Raw genomic sequence first — 17876 nt, 5'->3', positions numbered from 1 at the left:
TCAAAATGTTTAAAATTAATTAACTTTATGTTTACTTTGTTTTTGAAATACTGTGCTGTTAACCTATTTTGTGTATATGAAGCGTTTGACTACTACGAGTAGAAATGAGTGAATTAAGTTTTACCATATTATATGTGGAACAGGAAATTCCGATTTTGCAGTTTCTGGTTAATCTAACATGGTACTGGCTTTCAGATGTGGTTTACCTTGGTTGCTCTGCCGAATTCCTTCCGGCTTTTTAAAAGTACTCGTTAGATCTATCCGTCTGTCTCCCTTGGTTGTAATTGATTCTGTTAAAATATAATGTCAGAATTTTCTTTTTGTGTATGCTTTATATTTACTACCCGCTACGCTTCCTTCGGACTATCTATTGCATCTATTTTATATGTCTTCAACGTGACATATGATTTTCTTTACTCTGTTCCATTTTTACTTATATCTGTCATAGAAGGTCCTTGTATCCAAATAGTCGACGCATAGGCGACACATGCTATTTCTAGTTTATATTAATTCCAGGCTACCTGTAAAAATGTATGGTTCCAATGGGGCATATAGTTCGAATTCTGTTAATCAATATCTGATTGCCTCCTCAGAACTGGCTGTCTGATAAAAATTTACTAAACATGGTCTTGCGAGCAGTGCATCGAACTTTTTTTCAGTTTCTCCTATAAAACGTTTCCATGTTCGGCTTCATTCTGCGCCATGTATTGAGTGCTGTTTTTAGGATGCCATAATTTGATATAGCTCCGGAGACATAGTCCACTGTCCACTGAGCACCTTTTCCACTAGCTTCCTTTCTGGTATGATCTGACTCTGTCCACCTGAATCTTATTTTTGCTAGTAAGTTTATGCATCCAACCATCTTAGGATGGGCACGACAAATATTGTTATTAGCAACTGTGAACCATTGTGTATCAGATGTAAGCTCCAAGCCCATCCTTAGAATCTCGGAAAGCTTATTTCTTAGAAATTTGTCGAGAGTCGAGGGTTTCCTGACAGGAGGCCTGTAGGCCTCTATAACTAGTAGCCATATATTTTCTGAATAAACATTAACTGTAAAAATCTCCATATTGTTCATATGCGATTCTATATGACATGATGCAATTGTGTCCTTAGTATATGGAACCCCTCGCACACATTGGATGCAGAATAACAGTTGTATTCATTTACATTCTATATGCCTTGTTTAGCAATGTTTTTAAAAAACAAACATATCCGCTACGCCAATTATCATAATGCTATTGTTCTAACATTCTAATAGTTTAGTAATTATCAACATTTTTTGTCCTTTTTGCTTGTTGAACGCACGTGGTATGATTGTCGGGCTACGTTTTTTTCATATTTCTGTTGATTAGTGGCGCTTCTTTAGGCAGTTTTACTTTATCAACAAGCCTTTTTTTCATTTTCTATGTCACTTACAGATTTTATTCTTTTTAATCGTATGTTGCTGCTTTCGCGGTCTTTTCTTTGATAGGCTTCCACCACCGTTGTACTGGCCATCAGTTTAGTTGCACTCTAGTTTGCTTCCATTTTTAATTCAGTATCCGTCTCAAGAATGTTGTTAGACGTAAAGGTGTTGTACCTCCGTTAATTTCTCCTTGCTTGTGTTATTTTTCAGCCCAATGTTCACTGCTGTCAGTGCTAAATGCTCGTTGCCTTTAGCTATTCTCGAGCTTAAAATTGAGCTTTCGTAATTATAGCGGAATCCGCATGATGCTTTGGTCTATGTACGACCATAACTTTCTGGTCAATATTAAAAACAGCCGCAATTTTCGCTGCTTTTACTTGTATTGCTTTTTTGATACTCAGTGGTATAGGGTTGCTGCATCACAAAACGTGGTATTGTGGACACGCGAGTATTGTTCTTGTTCGGTTAACCGTATTTTCAATATAGTTCGTTTCGTCGGGCTATGTCTTCCGCTCCCAAACCTTCTACCTTGTTCTACACATTTTTTGCCACCGTATCTAATAACTGTTTGAGATATGACATCTCTTGCTTCCATTTTTCTTTTTTTTAGCAAGAGTCTTTTAAAATATTTGTATTATATTGATTGTCGCATTTTGAGACATTGTGCCTTTTTTCACGCCTGAATTTTTCCTAGCTTATTAGATTTTAGCTTTGAAGTCACAGCTCTTTAGATAGCTGTCATCGCAATTGATAAAACAGCTAATTATGATTGAAAGGGCATCCGGAAGTTGTTAATTTGTCAATCCACCTTAAGAAAGCTACAGTATTATAATATACGTTATGAGTGCGACGGCTTTATGATTCTCGACGTCTCAGCTGGGAGGGAATTGGGAAATTTTTTGGCTCGTTGGTGTACATGAGTTGTTTGCTTATCTATACGATCACTTTTTCAGTATGGAAAAATGATCACTGGGTAAGAGAAGAGGAAAGCTGACAGAGGAGCCAAGCTTCAACTCATGATTATAGACGATTGTTCGCTTACACCAAGATATGCTCATAGTTTCGTATAATTTAATTTAGATGTCGTACCAATAAGATGTGATATCGAAGGCGGATTTGCAATTAGTTATGAGTGATGCCATTACAACTTCTGTCGATGCTATCAGCAAACGGATGCTAAAGTAAAATATCGCACTAACAGATAGAAGAGAAAGACAGAAAGAAGTAAGAAATGAGAATGGTCTTTGTAACGAGCGTGACGTTTCAAGTTTGATACTAGAAAAGTAACAATAAAAAATATCGATATCAGCTTACCGCCAGGAATTCCTTTCCCTGCCCCCGCCTTTTATCTAGCCAATCTGATTAATATAGTAAAAGAATTATTTCGTCCTGTTTATGTTATTCAGATGCCTTGCAGGTTAGGTCTACTTGGATTTGGAGGAAATGTAACAGTGTATGCAAGCATTTGAAAAGTAAGAACAGCAGCAGGCATCTGTAATTTTATGAAAATAAGAAAAACTAAAAATGAAGAGAGCCATTTGCATTGACTTTTACGGCATCAAAGCGAGAAATATAAGACATCTTGAGTACGCTATTAACCACCAGTACGTCAGACGAGGGCATAGCCAATCTCAATATTGATAGGCCACCGAAAACAGAGAAGGGCTCAAGATGGTCGTGTGTTTTATGCAACGGGAGCTTGATTTTGCGCAAAAAACTGCAAACCCTGCTAATGCAGTAGGATGTGACAAACTTTGAAACAAGCAATTAAACTGACTATTAAATGAAAAGCATATTTCGCTACTGCAGGAAATGGATTGTCTGTATGCGTAATTGATGTCTTAAGTTTTAAGATGATAAATTTCCGGACAAGTGGAATGTTAGTGGAGACGTATTAATATTAAGATACGGTCGCAATAGAGTCGAATTCGGGTCGTACCACGTAATTGTCAAAACTTCACGCGTAAGAAGAGCCTTGAAAAGAATGCTTTTCTGGCAACTGTAAAACAACATGGAAGTCAAATACATTTTAACAAATGATATATCAGAGTATAGAAAAATGCAACCTGTATGAGATAAAAAAGATCTCACAAGCAACGCTGATTAGGGTAAGGGTAAAATACACATGCCTTAGCAGTTTTCTTTTACTTTGAAGGGCATACAATTTTCTAAGTCATTGGGCTATAAGCATAGCATTGCCACTATGCAAATGCAAGAGGCTTTGAGATCCAAAGTTGGAAAGTTGATGACACAATGTTTGAAGATAGAGCCCCTCAAAATATATTATACCACGTAAATGGTAAGAAGAAATGGAAAGAAAGTAGGACTTAAATACAGGACGTGAATTCCATAAAACTGCTCAGTGGTTTGTTTTAAGATGATAGAAAATGGTGCGATGTAAATAAATAAATTGAAGCGCACTACATTTAGCTGAGTAACCTATTAAGGAAATGTACGAAGTAATATAAAAGGTTTTTCTTTTGTAAGGAATTTTATCCAACCGCTTAATTGACAGCATTCACTGATTCTGAATTCTGAGGTTTGCTAGTCGGAAAGTCAATTTCAGTAGCGGCGAAACTGTTAAAATGATCGGCAGCGATAAGCGAAGGCTTACAGGTTCTTTATCTACCTATAGTAAATATCATAGGCATTAGCCTTATCATGAGATCAACACTATCTAGGATCACGAAAAGGAGGTATTAAAACCTCGCAACTCTTAAAGCTTTTCACAGAACGTCGCCTTTGGCCGCATACCAATGCGTTTAACCCTGTTTACTTCACAAATGGATTACTGGGCTCGACATGAGCAGAAGCTAGTGTACAGACCTTATCTATAGTCGGAGCACAACACGTAGTATTAAAAACTGTAATTTAACTGTTATTCGCATTTGACAGCTTTATCACTATCGCACATGACTCACACGGGGTCGTCAATTCGATTGGCCCGACAATCCATCAGGACAGAACGCAAATATAATGTGAGACAAGCCGTAATGTTTTATCATCATAAATCAGCAGTCTGTACTACCATAATGGTTTCCAGCTCATGTGGAAGTTTTTAGAAACGAACAAATTGACAGATCTGACAAATGTGTTACTCACAAGACGACACACAAAGATATTGCCACACACGAAAGCACCATATGAAGATTTGGGTTGCTTTGAAGGTTAAGGATACTAGAGCTATCGAGAATTAGTGAGTAGTCGTCTCGGTGCTCAACCCTTCAACCATTCAACCCTCGGTGCTGAGCCCTTCGTTTGGCTCCCACATATGGGTTTGACTTACAGCTGTCTGATCTGTACGTAAAAGGGCTACTCAAACTCTTTAAAAAATAAAAAAATTACCGAACACGACGGAGCAAACAAAAACGTGAGCAAGAAAGTTACTGTAGTAACATATAGGTCAGAAGAAAAGGCAATCGAATGACTAAGCTCAAATCAATCACAAAATATCACAAAAAAAATATGTGTGGCTTCGCTAAGTGTAGAGCACACGTAGAAATAATGATGTAGACAATTCATGAAGACCGGCAGTTACAGTGAATCGATTAAGATGTGGGAAGGTAATCCCGTACATTATTTCATATAATCGTATGTATGTACATGCAATTTATACGATGATATCATACATATACCATATTTGTTAACACAACAGAGACCGCTACCAAAAGGAGAGTTCCAAATATCTGAACTCTTCTTCTTAGCTTGCCAGCATAATCATGTTTAGTAAACATTATCACAAATATATGACAAGATACAAGGTATACACTTGGCTACATAGAGTTTTTAAGCATGAAAGTAAAGTCAAAACTACAATAGCTCATTGGAAAAAATTGAGCAAAAACAATAAGGAAATTCAATAGAACATCAATTAAAACTAATTTCGACAAATGTCAAACAAATACTCCGAACCTGTTACAAAAAAGAAATTACCATTTGCAGTAAGGGTCTGATAACTGAGGCATGCTCTAACGCTAAATATAATTGGTTCAAAAGACAGCATGTAAAGCTGTGATTTATAACCTTCAATTAGAATATTCATGTTTGGTAGGAATACAATGTTTGGTAGGCTACAACAGTCTAAGCCGTGAAAAGCATACAAATACGATTAATAAATAACAAAAAAAGCATATGGACATATTGCAAATGAACAAATTATAGATGTGAAAATTATATGAAAGAATAAGCAACCTTGGAAAAAAAACTTTCCATTTATTATTTTTCTCCTCTTTTTTCGCGTGCAGGTATAAAATTAAGGAAAATCATTAAAGACTTTCTGAGAGGATAAAAATGTTTACTTTGAATCCAACAAATCCGTCAATACCTTGATTATAATTGAAATCTAACCTAAGCGCAGAAATAATTTACGATTTCTCTTTTTTTTTTTTTTATTCTTTATGTTCTTATCTAAATGCCCATTTAATAAATAAAAACCTTTAAAGACTCACGGAATTAAAAAATTCTCTATTTTTGCTATATGTCACACTATGTTTTAAATTATACAAGTAATATATATGTACATAATATATTTCTATGTATAATCGTGAAAACATGTTTCCGTCCGACAATTTTAATGGAAGCCGTATCAACTGTTACTTCCTCATCTATATTATATCTAAAGTAAGACAAAAGGTATAAATTAAAGATTTATTTTGAAAATTGTTAAAACTGCTTTAATTACCATGCAATTTTCAAAGCTTTTGAGACAAAAAGTAACAGCACCATATATATATGGTGCTGTTACCTTTATGAAATTATTGAACAAAAGCTTGGCTAACGGGAGCATTTCTGTGGACAAGGACATTTGGTAATTGAGTTTACAAAAGACAGTTAACCAAAAACGTTTATATATACATGTCTTTTTTTAATATTTTTATTGTTATTATCTTATTTTATTGTTATTATTGTTGTTATTGACCGTTATTATTGTATAACTATTTTGGTGTTTAGTTAATTTACATTTGTCTAGTATTAAGCCGTTTGCAACATAAAAACGTTGAAGTTTCGATTGTTGCGTTAGTAAATACTCAGTAGTAAAATATGCACTTGTAGAGCTCGTGAATGTCACTAACAGTAAAAAAGTTTTCAGTGCTTCATTATGCTAGCAGCAAAGGGACCACCCGCCCAAAAATTGACACGAAGCAAAAGGCCGCCCGACAAAATGGACATTAAACCAAGGACAAGGCAACTCATTCATCAAGCTTCGCTTTATGATTGTGAAAAAGCGTCTTCTCTTTGCGCTTATCGTATGGTTTGCTTACGCAATGTTCGATGGAAACACGCGATCAGACTAGCTATTAATACTCAGCCTTGTCAGAACTGACGGTGTGTTATAGATCTATAAAACCAAATGGTTTCTGTCTGACAAGTGCCTATCACAGTTGATGCACACAGTCTTGGTCTATCCCTACTCTATTTGGCGCTCCATGAGTAACAAATATTTTTAAACATATCTATTATGATTCTCAATGAACGCCTACACAGATTATGCATTTGTGCGCCATCCATCTATTACTGCGTATGTCTTGTGTTAGGACAACGAAGACAAGCAAGAATACAGACGAAGGATACTTCCCGGGGGGAGCCGTTGAGGTAAGAGATCTCGGCTGCTAATTGACACGGTTAGATAATTATTAGGTGATTGATAGCGAGTCAAACTTCCTACGGAAGAATTTATTTCCATTGATGAAAAGCGCTACAAGCTGCGGCAACTTAAGGTAACATTTTGATATTCAAGATATATTTTGTTCAATTTGTTTATCCTTTAATATTGATTCAGGCATCAAAAATTGGCGCCTGTCAAGTCGAAAATTACTAAGATACAATGCTTAGGCCTACTGCATTCATGCAAATCAAAGAAATTTACGTGGTTTATAGAAAACAACCAGCTGAAATATATGTTAGGGTATAACGAATCATAGACATTTTTGACCCTGATGTAGACGAAATCTGATAGATAAGTAAATGTTGATGTATACAACAGAAAAAAAGTTAATTTTGTACAAGATCGGTATAGAAAATAAGCATTCTTAGGACAAATTTTTAGGCAAGAAATAACGGTAGAAATTCAAATGAACTTCATGAAAAACAACAAGAGTTCATGAGACCTGAGAAGCGCGATTTTTACAAGCTTCTTGTGATGGCTGCGACTCGACCTAGCTAGTCAATATGTTGCCATTAAAGTTCCTTAGGGGCAAAGGACTGCGCATTGTGATCTTATTATATGATAATTTCTAAAACTCTTGACAACTTTCGTTTAAAGTTTCGTTTAAACTTCTTAAGCCTGGATTATAACGACGAAAAGAAATTGTGTTTATCAGTCGGTTAAGACAAGTCAGCTGAAAATGCTAAATTTCTTTAATATTTAAATTTTGGCACGTTTTTTTCACACACACAAAATTTGAACACTTGGCTTGGACGCAAATTTTTGTCTTAATTGTATGACCGCTATAGTTTAGATAGAACATACTAGTTTCGACACAAATTATATGAATATAGTTTACCGATGGAACTAACTGCTTTTACGTCAAAGTTTGGTATGGCGCTGCTTTTTGAGCCCAATTAAATCAAAGTCTTTATAGTCGCTTACACGTTAGTCTTAACAATTTCGTGCTGATTTTGAGCCCTCCTCTGCCTCCTAAAATGCTGATCAGTGAACGGGTTCGAAAAAAAAAGGTTTTTGACTCATACGACTTTATTTTCTAAGTTTTTTATAAGTCGTTTTTTTTTTAATTTGAATATGCTTTGGCAACATTATGTGTGTTGCCAGTACAAGAAGTGGTCAAAGAATTTAAATTTAATTCAGCTGAGGTCTGCTTTTGAAAAGGAACAATATATATATATACTTGGTGGACTTTGTATTCAATTATTTTTGCTACTGAAAATGCAGTAGAATCAACTGCACCTATCAGCAAACCCTTATTTTTGTTAATAAATGGATTTATAGAAAACATACAAAACAGTTTTTACTTCAAATATAAGTATAGCAAGTCCAATAATCTGCCTTCCAGTGTTCAACAATAAATTGGTTTATTTAAAAAAGTATAATAATTACTTTTATAATTTACTCTCATTGATTTTTGTTACGTCTGCTATGAGTAGAACAATATAAGTGGTATTTCATTCAAGTGTCTCTTTCAACTGTTCGAGAAAAGCGTATAGACTAAGGTTTTTCGTCTTACACATTCTTCATGCCCATGTTGCACTTTCTAAGTTTCTTGAATATGACTTTATTCTTACCATTTATATAACAAAATTTGATTTTGCCAAACTTTTAGTAACTAGCTTCTATAAAAGATAGTGTAATCTTCTATATATATATATATAGAATAGCTGAAGTCTGTATAAGTTAGCTATATTTTATGCGTATGCCCCATGATTCCCATGTTTTAAGTTTACTAACTCTAAGATAAGGCTAGTTGTAAATAGAGATTTTATATATTATATAGATATAGATTATTATATATCATTTAGATAACTAGAGATAAAGGCCGTTATCATTACAGACTAACATGTGAACTATGGTATGTATTATGGTACAATCATTAACAGAAGAAAATCTGGCTGCTCGGTATCTATTGGTTTTCTTCCTATAGAATTTACCTGAATTAAATCCAAACAGTATTTCGAAATTCCAACCTATTCGTATGTAGGTTAATCTATCTGTTCTAGAACTCTTACATGGTACTGTTCCTTGCATATTTAGTGTACTATGCGACTCAATATCACGACAAAAAATTTCAGTCTCGTTAACAGCCTCTGGTCGTGTTAATCATTTACTATATGGTACATTGCTTGAACACAGAATATCTGCGAAATTTGATTTCGCAGTGCATGTGTCAGATCGAAATTGGATGCCAGTATCAATAGGGACCTCTTCTGAATGCGAAAGGCTAATTTTAATGAGACTTTAAGCGCACAAAGCGGCAGATGATTTGTTTGCACTGCCCACTGTGATGTACAACGCAGTTGCGTAATACTTGGAGTGAGTTCCTTCACGATAGTGAAAAGCTTGTTTTCTATTTGAATGTGTGCTTCTTGTGAGTACCAGTGAGTCACTGAGAACACTGGTTGTTGCTTGAAAGAACAAGAAAAGCTTGGTGGAAAGTATTGACTCTGAATTATTCTGTCGGGGAACCTTAGCCTCGTTGCATTATTTAGGAAGTTTTTAGGTTTTGGCTGTGATTGTTTAATATCTTGATGTACCTGTCAAAGTCAAGATGTTCTTTAGATGTTACCAAAATATCTTTGAAAACCGTGAACGTGCTTTATTGAGAGTTACGATGCAGTAGCAAATCCGAATTTACCGAAATTCATGTACATGTGTGCGCTGGAGAATGAATCAAGGGTCTCGTGACATTACTATTTATCGAGTGACGGAGCTGGAACGACACGTATCTAACTTAAAAGCAGGACGGAAATAGTACCCGGTGACGGCGACTGACCGTGAGACACGAAATATTTCCGAGAGATCTTCCGACAACCTGACCCTCCCTCCGCCATAAGAATAAGCGTTAGTGGTATAACGAAAGCATTGCGGAAACCCTCGGCTCTAGAGATTCTCTTTAGGAAACCATCAGTGCCGATCCGTGCGGCGCCGAAAAGGAACATCTCCAGCGAAGTATATCAGAAGCATCGATGGGCCGATTGCGATGTTTTCACAGGCCGTTTACCACAAATGCACGGAATTTGAACAGCAAAGGTGTGTGAGCAACGCGGAGTTCTTCGGAGAGGTATGCCGGGTAATATGTTGATGTACTCTTCACTCCGTTCTTCGACCAGAACTACAAAGCGACAAATTATATTGTTGCGTGAAAAGCAAGTTAAGAAAATGCGAAATCGTTTTTCCTGGTCTATATATCACAGAACCTGATCGTCAGGAATGGACGATACAACTGTAAAGGGTGAGACTGCTACAACATTGCTGAGAAGATAAACCCTTTTTAAGTGTGCGAATTTTGACGAACGGGATGGATAGAAGCTAGAAGGTGTTCACCAAAGAACCGCTGATGAGAACAAGAAGAGGGGGCTTGAACAGCAAACCCAGTCAGCTTAACCAGAGTCCCAAAACCGAATATTCCAGTAGCCAGATCTGCTTCAAAAGGACGAGTCACAGCCGAAGCCACCGTTAAAGAACCGCCATTAGGAAAGGCAGCACTAGGCCAAACAGGTGGACTACAACCAGTTTTAAGGATACAATACAAATCCACGTAAGCCTGTATGTGAGGCTATGAAGGCAAAAGTCCGTATCGGCCTTGATTGGTATTTGTTTTTCAAGTGTTACCTTCATTCAGTAAAATGAAACCAATTACTGGATGATTTTGGACGAGGCACGTGATTTGACCAAATCGCGTTAATAAGTTCCGGTGTAAATATATGCTTAGAGCATAATTAGTATGTTTAGATTCAACTGCATAAAAATGAAATGATTAGCATTTTTTTATAATTGGATGAACAAGCAACTAAGTCATTAAGAGTAGTTTTAAGCAATAATTGCTTAACAATGACGTTTTGTAGGATATATATATATATATATATATATATATATATATATAGGATATATATATATACTAAATTCGATTAATGGATAATCAAAGATGGTAACTACATTTCTTGGTTGTTTTGAAGCGGGTTTTATAGATGTGTGTAGAACTTCTAGCTATTTTTAGTTCGTACTTATTTGCATCAATAACTTCTCTATATATGCAGAGAATATGGAATTTAAATTATCAAGTTGTGCTTTTTAGGTATCGCACCCTGAAAACATTCTTAGGATCTCTAAAAGAGATGGGAGGCTGTGTATTTGACTTTACTTGGCCTTGAAAAATATATCGAAACAATATATAGGTGAGATTGTATCAAGGAAGATTAGGTTACTTTGAAAGTTAATTTTTTCTGTATATTTCTCAATACGTATGTTTTATTTGTATATATATGCCTTGAACACATCTTCTCGAGGTTTACTGCACGTGTTACTTCAAAACTGAAGACGTTTGTAGGTATGTGTAAACACGTCGCGTTCGTGTGGCAGGTTGCATTAGTTGCGTAGCAAGAATGAGAAAGAAGGCACAGAAGTTAACAAATGTGGTCGGAATTCTTCCGACAACATAAATATATCCCTTGTACATAAAATCTAATGTCGGTACGTCACCAGCAGCGTTTTTATTCAATGAAACTTAAGGGTTGTGGCGAAAGGTTTCTATTTGTCTCCCTAAAGTATTGTAGCGTAAGTATGTATCCACTTGACATGATAAAGCGTATGGGCACAGTTGCCTTTCTACAGTCAAGCGTCACAAATAATGCTAATGGCCCACATTAAGACACTCCAATCAGTGTGCCGTAATTATTATAGGAGAAAAGCAATACTCAATTTTCAAAACATGGCAGCTGACGGTGCCTCTGGAGGACTCTTTTCTACGAAGGGGTCAGCGGTTCGCTTTTGTGCCAACTTATCCGTGCTTCCGAACCAGCTTAGGAGGCTTCATTCAAATCGGTTTCTCCCGTTACAAGTCACGCGTCGTTATTGAGTACGTACACTAAAATTCGTCTTCAACAATAACATAGGCACGACGCTTATTTCTTATTTTGTGGTTTTTATAATTGCCGAAACCAGAGCTGGTCTTCAATTTATACTGCGTGTAGCTTCTGCATTAATTTCATCCGGTAATAAAACTACTTTTCATTCTGAAGGTATTGGGCCAACTAATATAACTGTTTAAAACCGTTCTGTTTGTCTTGCGAGGGCAGGGGCACATTTTTTCTCTAGTGATGAAGTTTTACCGCTGCTTGGTACCAAAGTAGAGATCTTTTTTCATGAAAAAACACAAAGCTGAAATCTTTTTGTAAAGTAAAAATAATGCGCAAGGGGTAAAAAACAGTATTAGAACATACAATTAGAAAAAGTTAAGTAATCGAATTAGGACATTTCCAGGAAAATATTGAACGGTAGAGATAGAAACGGTGAGGATCGTGCAAAGAACCAAAGGCAGATACAAGAAGTAATGGACACGTCTCACGAACTTCTGTACCATTTATTATCCTTCTCTTAATATTTAATTTATCGTTTACCTTTTCCAAATATCCATTTACAATTTTGAACGTTATTTATCGAAGGTGCGGTTTTTTGGTTACTGGGCGAATTACGACCCAGTACTGATAACATAAGTTTTGTAATCTATAATTACATGGAGTTTTTTTTCAGTGGTCTCTTGTTACTCTTCTGAACTCGGTTTTATTCTTTATCCTACGTTCTTACCAGTTTCTAATTAAACGATTTTATAAAAAGCAGAAATCATCGTAATTAACTCAAACTCCATGTACAAGACTTGCAACACACTTGTTAAGCAAGAAACGCGCTTGTAAATCGTTTATAAACCTTCTCCAAGCAACAGGCTGCTCGTGAAAATGGGAAAAACCGCAACAATATTACAGCTAAGTACCCTATATTTGTGTTTTTTTTTCAAAAATGGAGACGACGGCCGATGCCAACCACCGCATCACCGTCCTCTTCTTCATCGAAGGGGTCTAGTTCCACAACCCCTCCAGCAACCCATCCGCCAACACACAATCCAACGCCTACTCCAACACCGTGGCCGAGCCCAGGGCCGACGCCTCAGTCAACCCCCGAATCAACACCGACGCCAACTCCTGCGGCAAGTCCCAAGCCAAGTCCGTCTGTAAGTGCTCAGACATCTCCCTCATCGACGCCTAAACCATCAGCGGGGCCTGCGGGCACAACCACTGCCCGGCGTACAACAGCTCGCCGAATATCAACCAATGTTTCAACAGCCCGGCGTACAGCAACTACCGCAGGCCGCAAGACAACCCGCCGGAATAATCCGGAGGCTTCAACAACCCGTGAAGCAAAAAGTGAATGGACTCCCGCATCCCCCGTATCCCCAGCTCGTGAAATAGCAACTGAAGTGCTTCCTGCTTCGTCTACAACTCCGACTACTTTGCTAAGCGCTGCAAAGTCGCCCAATCCGTCTAGCCCTGATGTTGTCTCGACAGGTATTAGCGCTGACGCGACAAAACAGCCCACGCCATCGCGGCCGCTATCGTTGAGTTCTGAAGAAGGTATGGTGAAACCATTTCGATAATAGGCCTGGAGAGATTTTCGATTTTGCATTATATACAGACGGATTTAACGAAATATTTTGAGATCGAGGCTGGTGAGAACTGCGTATGAAACATCAAGTATTACCACATTTTGATGGATGCCTAAGTCGATCACCATATATATTTTTTTCACTTTCAAAATACGTCCTTATATATACTAGCAACATACATACCCTTTTAGCTTCAATTTCCGAAAATCCCTCGGTTGTTCGTTTCACATATCTTCTGATGAGTCTTTCGTGGCCATGCGCCGTTCCACCACTATTAACTAATTCGCCCCGCGCCCTTCGGGCGCATACGACGTCTTGGCTGTCTTAAGCATCTTCTATGAAGTGAAACTACGTACGGCCCTACGTATGTAAGAGTCCTCTAAGTCTAGTTAACCTTTGTTGTAAGATATCCCGTTCTACGGAGTACCTTCACGGCATTTCTTTAGCCTCCCACCTGTCAAGTCTCTTCGCGTCAACACTAATCCATCGGAGCCGAATCATCGATACCAGTTCTAGCGGCTACGTTAAGGTCTGCTTCCATTCGCGAACCTGAGCGACCCTTGCCTGATACGTAGGGTCTTTGTGGCCTGCCTATATTAACGACTTTATTGTCAGCCGACCTGTCTTTCTCGGCAATGTAGCTAATGTTGCTCGCGTTTCTAATTTGGTTCCCCATCATAAACAATTCAACATGAGTCTGGTTAGGGAATTACTGGGCCGTCTCAATATGTTCTGACTTGTCCGCCCTCCAAGATTCCTTTTCTCCCCCCGTTTTTATGAGAGTAGGATCTGCCGCCGTCACCGAATAATAAACGATTAAATTGTTTATTAGCAACAAGCATACGGCTGCAGCTACGGTTTTTCTCTGTAAATGAACTCTGTAAATGAAGTTAGGAAGTTCATTCGTACCTTGTTAACCTGGATTGCGCAGAATGGCATTTGGAGTACTTTTAAGAAGTCCTTTTTTAAATAGTATTTTTCAAAATAACATAGATCTAAATCTAATAACGTTTTACGGGATTTACATCTAGAATATTTACTTTTACAAAATTAACAGGCGCGGCTTATGGTGTTTTTAGGTGTCGTACATCAAACCGTAACACATAAAATTTAATACAGGATGCAATCATAGGACTATGCGATAGTTATTCTGTTAGTACATTTTACACAACCATTTACACTGCTCACGTCTCAAAGACGTTTTTCAAGACCCGAGAATTTACGTTTCCTGCATCCTTTGTCTACTTAGGTATACTACGATTTAAAGTACATAATCTTTAGCCAACAGATCCATTCGGCGGCTATGTTTGGATGTGGAGGCCGAGTATTAATTTCTCGGCCTGGAGTCGACCACTACTTTTGAAACTTAACAAACACAAAATCGGTTGTTTTTCCTTTATTTAGGTACTGTGTTCATGAAGATATTATAAACTGTCATCGTCGATTTATCAGTGTGAAATTCTTTAGCACGAAATTAATGTTCCGTTCTATGAGCATTTGGTATCCAAAATACGATGCTGGATTCCCAACAAAGATTTTTGAAATTCGTAAGTGCAGTCTCTGTCGTTTCACGACATTGAATCACTCCCTTCATTCGAATTTCCTTTTGTTTTGATTTACCTAGGATGCTCTTCCCAATTCTTCCACAGTACAGAGAGCCATTAAACAAATTCCGTTGTTGCAAATTCGACTTGGTTTTCGCAAAGCCAACACACAGTAGGAAGACAGCTTCATAGAAATAGTATTGCTTAAGCACAGGATTTCGTGGAAATTATCTTGGAGGACTTTCAGCTCAATTAAGCAACACGTGGGTTACTTTAAGTAAAAGGCAAGTGTACAATATTCTGATACATTCCTTGAAGAATTAGGCTTCTTGTTTTTTTATTTTGCATTTTCAAAGTACTTAGGATGGAAGGCCCGTCTGTCCGTCGTATTTTAGAATAAATTTCCTAACTTAATGAAACGTGTTCCACTTTTAAACTTAAGATACGAGTCCACCGGCGGGCTCTAAGCATGAAGACTGCTTGTTGTTAACTTTCCGCTTCAAACTAGATGCTTCTAAGAGTATAGATCTCTTTGACGGTGATCTGAGCAAATTTTGCAACCTATATTGCCAGGTAAGTCAATAATGACAAATACTGTAAAATGACTGACATTTTACAGTTATGTTGATTCTCTCACCCTCAACAATTACGAAGCTGTTTTCCATAGAAAAGAGTCGTCGTCCAATAATGATTAGAAAAACAGCGATAGCACCGATTGCGTGACTCGCAGCAGTGTGAGCGATCGTAGAATCCATGTTTCTTATTACATTAGTACCTTGATCAACGGCACTAGCAAAAAGCAAGATCAAAAACGTTTTTGTGTGTGTCCTAGCCTTACGAATATCTTCTATTTGAATGGTGTGTCTTGGCCTAATTTCTCGAGACCTGTTTTTATGAAGTAGTTTTAATTCCAATGGCAATGAGATTCGGTCTATAGTTCAGTGTTCTTTCTCTACTCAAACTCCTCTCGGATCGCTTAGTCGCGTGTTGCAAGTTTTGAGAACGGTATTCCTAGCACTAAAAATTTGATTCACGAAAGCTGATGCCTTGCGGCCTTAATTAATCGTGATCCCCTTTAGTATAGCCGTTCCTGAAATGCTTCGCTCAGTTTTCTTGAGAAAACCAAGATTCTTTAGCCCAAAGGCCTATCGTTTGAAGCCTTTTGAGTTTTGGGTAAACATTATCAGGTTAATAAAGGACAACAGCTTCTACTCATTAATGCATAGTTAAATGCGTCTTATGAATCATTTTTCGTTTTTGGCAGCAAATAAGGAAAGCTTTATTGGTCCTGATACTCTTCTAGTAATCCAACTATTGTTTCACCCATTGAACGGACTGTTTGCTTGATATTATATTTACCAGGAATTATTCGTTCGTGAGAATGCGAAATATTTCACCTATTCGTTGTGAAACATTGATTATATGGCATACCATAAAATATTTTGAAAATATTTAGTTCGATTTGCCCTCGAGGTTAGTATTGAATTCTTCGACGTATGAGCAAGGAACACCATGATCTCTTGGTCATTGCTTAGACTGTTCCATTGCGTACGGCTTTGCGCAGTCTGTCTACTAATTTAGTGCTTTTCGTTCGGATATACCTGCGCATACAGATTTGTTCAGGCTAAACTAACCTGCAAAATTTCTGACCCATCCGACACGATTGGCCAGTCATATGAATGCTTCAGAAAATTTAGTATAAGTGAACCTGCTTTAAACTTTTGACTTAATGTAAGTTAAAAGTTTGTATATATGCTGCACGCATTTGCATTTAGGATGAATTCCAAAAGCTTTATTTGTATGAATCTGATAAATGTGGTATTTCAGAAGGAGCCGAAGAGTCTTAACGTGGAGTTGACGTACTCCAGGTAACTAGCATGAAGTATCTCCAAACCTCGGCTCAACTGTGCAGTTTTGGAAGTATCATTACAACATGTTCAGTTGTAACTTAGGTCAAGGTAATACTGTTGTGATTGACGTAGGGAATACACTTGTTCAGTTGCGAATTCAAAGCTCTGATGAATCTGCTTTAATATTGTTCCCAAACATTTCATTCGAAGTAGAGCGTACAATAAAGTGAATACATAAAGTGATCTAAGCGTTAGTTCATATAGAACGGTGATAATAAAAGTCGCACGTAACTTTTCCTCTTCGCAAGCACGGTATGTTACAGTAAAAAACAAAATACAACTACAGAAGCACATCAAATAAAATACTTAATCGAAAAATCTCACACACACTATAAAATGCACACTAATAACAGTATTGACTAAATTTCGGTGTATTCTGCGGCTTTTTAGCTTCAGTATCATGTTAATGATATATATGACGGGATAAGAAAGCGTCTGCCATGATCGTTCTGTATTTTGTGAGTAATGACATCTAGTCAACTGCGTAGGGTTTATATATATATATATACAACTACTTAGGTAAGAACAAATATTAAATGCAAATCGGTACTTAATGTATCCAACTTGCGTGCTTGCCGCAACTTTGACATACCTTTTGTCGAAGCATGGTAAAGCATAGTCTGGCCACCCATCGATATCAGTATCTGGCGCACACAGCCTACCGTCGCCAGCAAAGCCGATTTTACAGCGACACTGGAATCTAAGAAAAACATCATCACAATTAGACAGTTATATCAGCAATTATTTAGCAGATTTAGTCAAACGTTTGGTACAAAAATCATTTTTTCTTATAAGGTTCTGCCGTAATTATTGTGATTTTCCTTTATCACCCTGTTTTGACTAGTGCGTTAAGCTGACTTGCTTTTTTCCTCTGTTGAAGACTACAGATCTTATTCGGATATATATA

At 37.2% G+C, this 17876-nt stretch overlaps 2 protein-coding genes across 9 annotated transcripts in view; one reads left to right on the top strand and one right to left on the bottom strand.

Moving 5' to 3' along the window:
• Tsp (Thrombospondin) overlaps positions 1-17876 on the bottom strand; it is a 128603-nt gene that overhangs the window by 41110 nt on the left and 69617 nt on the right. For all 5 annotated transcript variants that reach the window (XR_002679455.2, XR_015310461.1, XM_022830932.1 and 2 more), the window contains one exon: positions 17562-17669. Coding sequence is in view for 3 of the 5 variants with exons in the window: in XM_022830932.1 (XP_022686667.1) it covers positions 17562-17669 (108 nt within the window). In the remaining 2 variants the exon portion in view is untranslated. The remainder of the gene's footprint in view (positions 1-17561; positions 17670-17876) is intronic.
• The window catches only part of LOC111259171 (uncharacterized), a 14121-nt gene continuing 3073 nt past the window's right edge, over positions 6829-17876 (top strand). Inside the window, exons 1-4 of one of the 4 annotated variants that reach the window (XR_015310462.1) lie at positions 6885-7000; positions 11795-11934; positions 12879-13483; positions 16887-17017. Coding sequence is in view for 3 of the 4 variants with exons in the window: in XM_086967767.1 (XP_086823893.1) it covers positions 6896-7000; positions 11795-11934; positions 12879-13483; positions 16887-16906 (870 nt within the window). In the remaining variant the exon portion in view is untranslated. Of the gene's footprint in view, positions 7001-11794; positions 11935-12878; positions 13484-16886; positions 17149-17876 lie in introns of those variants that run through there. The other 3 variants (XM_086967767.1, XM_022830935.2, XM_086967768.1) reach the window with 3 other exon arrangements.

Source organism: Varroa jacobsoni, unplaced genomic scaffold, assembly GCF_002532875.2.
Source record: "Varroa jacobsoni isolate VJ856 unplaced genomic scaffold, vjacob_1.0 scaffold_301, whole genome shotgun sequence".
Lineage (NCBI taxonomy): Eukaryota > Metazoa > Arthropoda > Arachnida > Mesostigmata > Varroidae > Varroa > Varroa jacobsoni.
The sequence above is the reverse complement of the archived record's forward strand: the minus strand, read 5'-3'. Positions and strand labels throughout refer to the sequence as shown.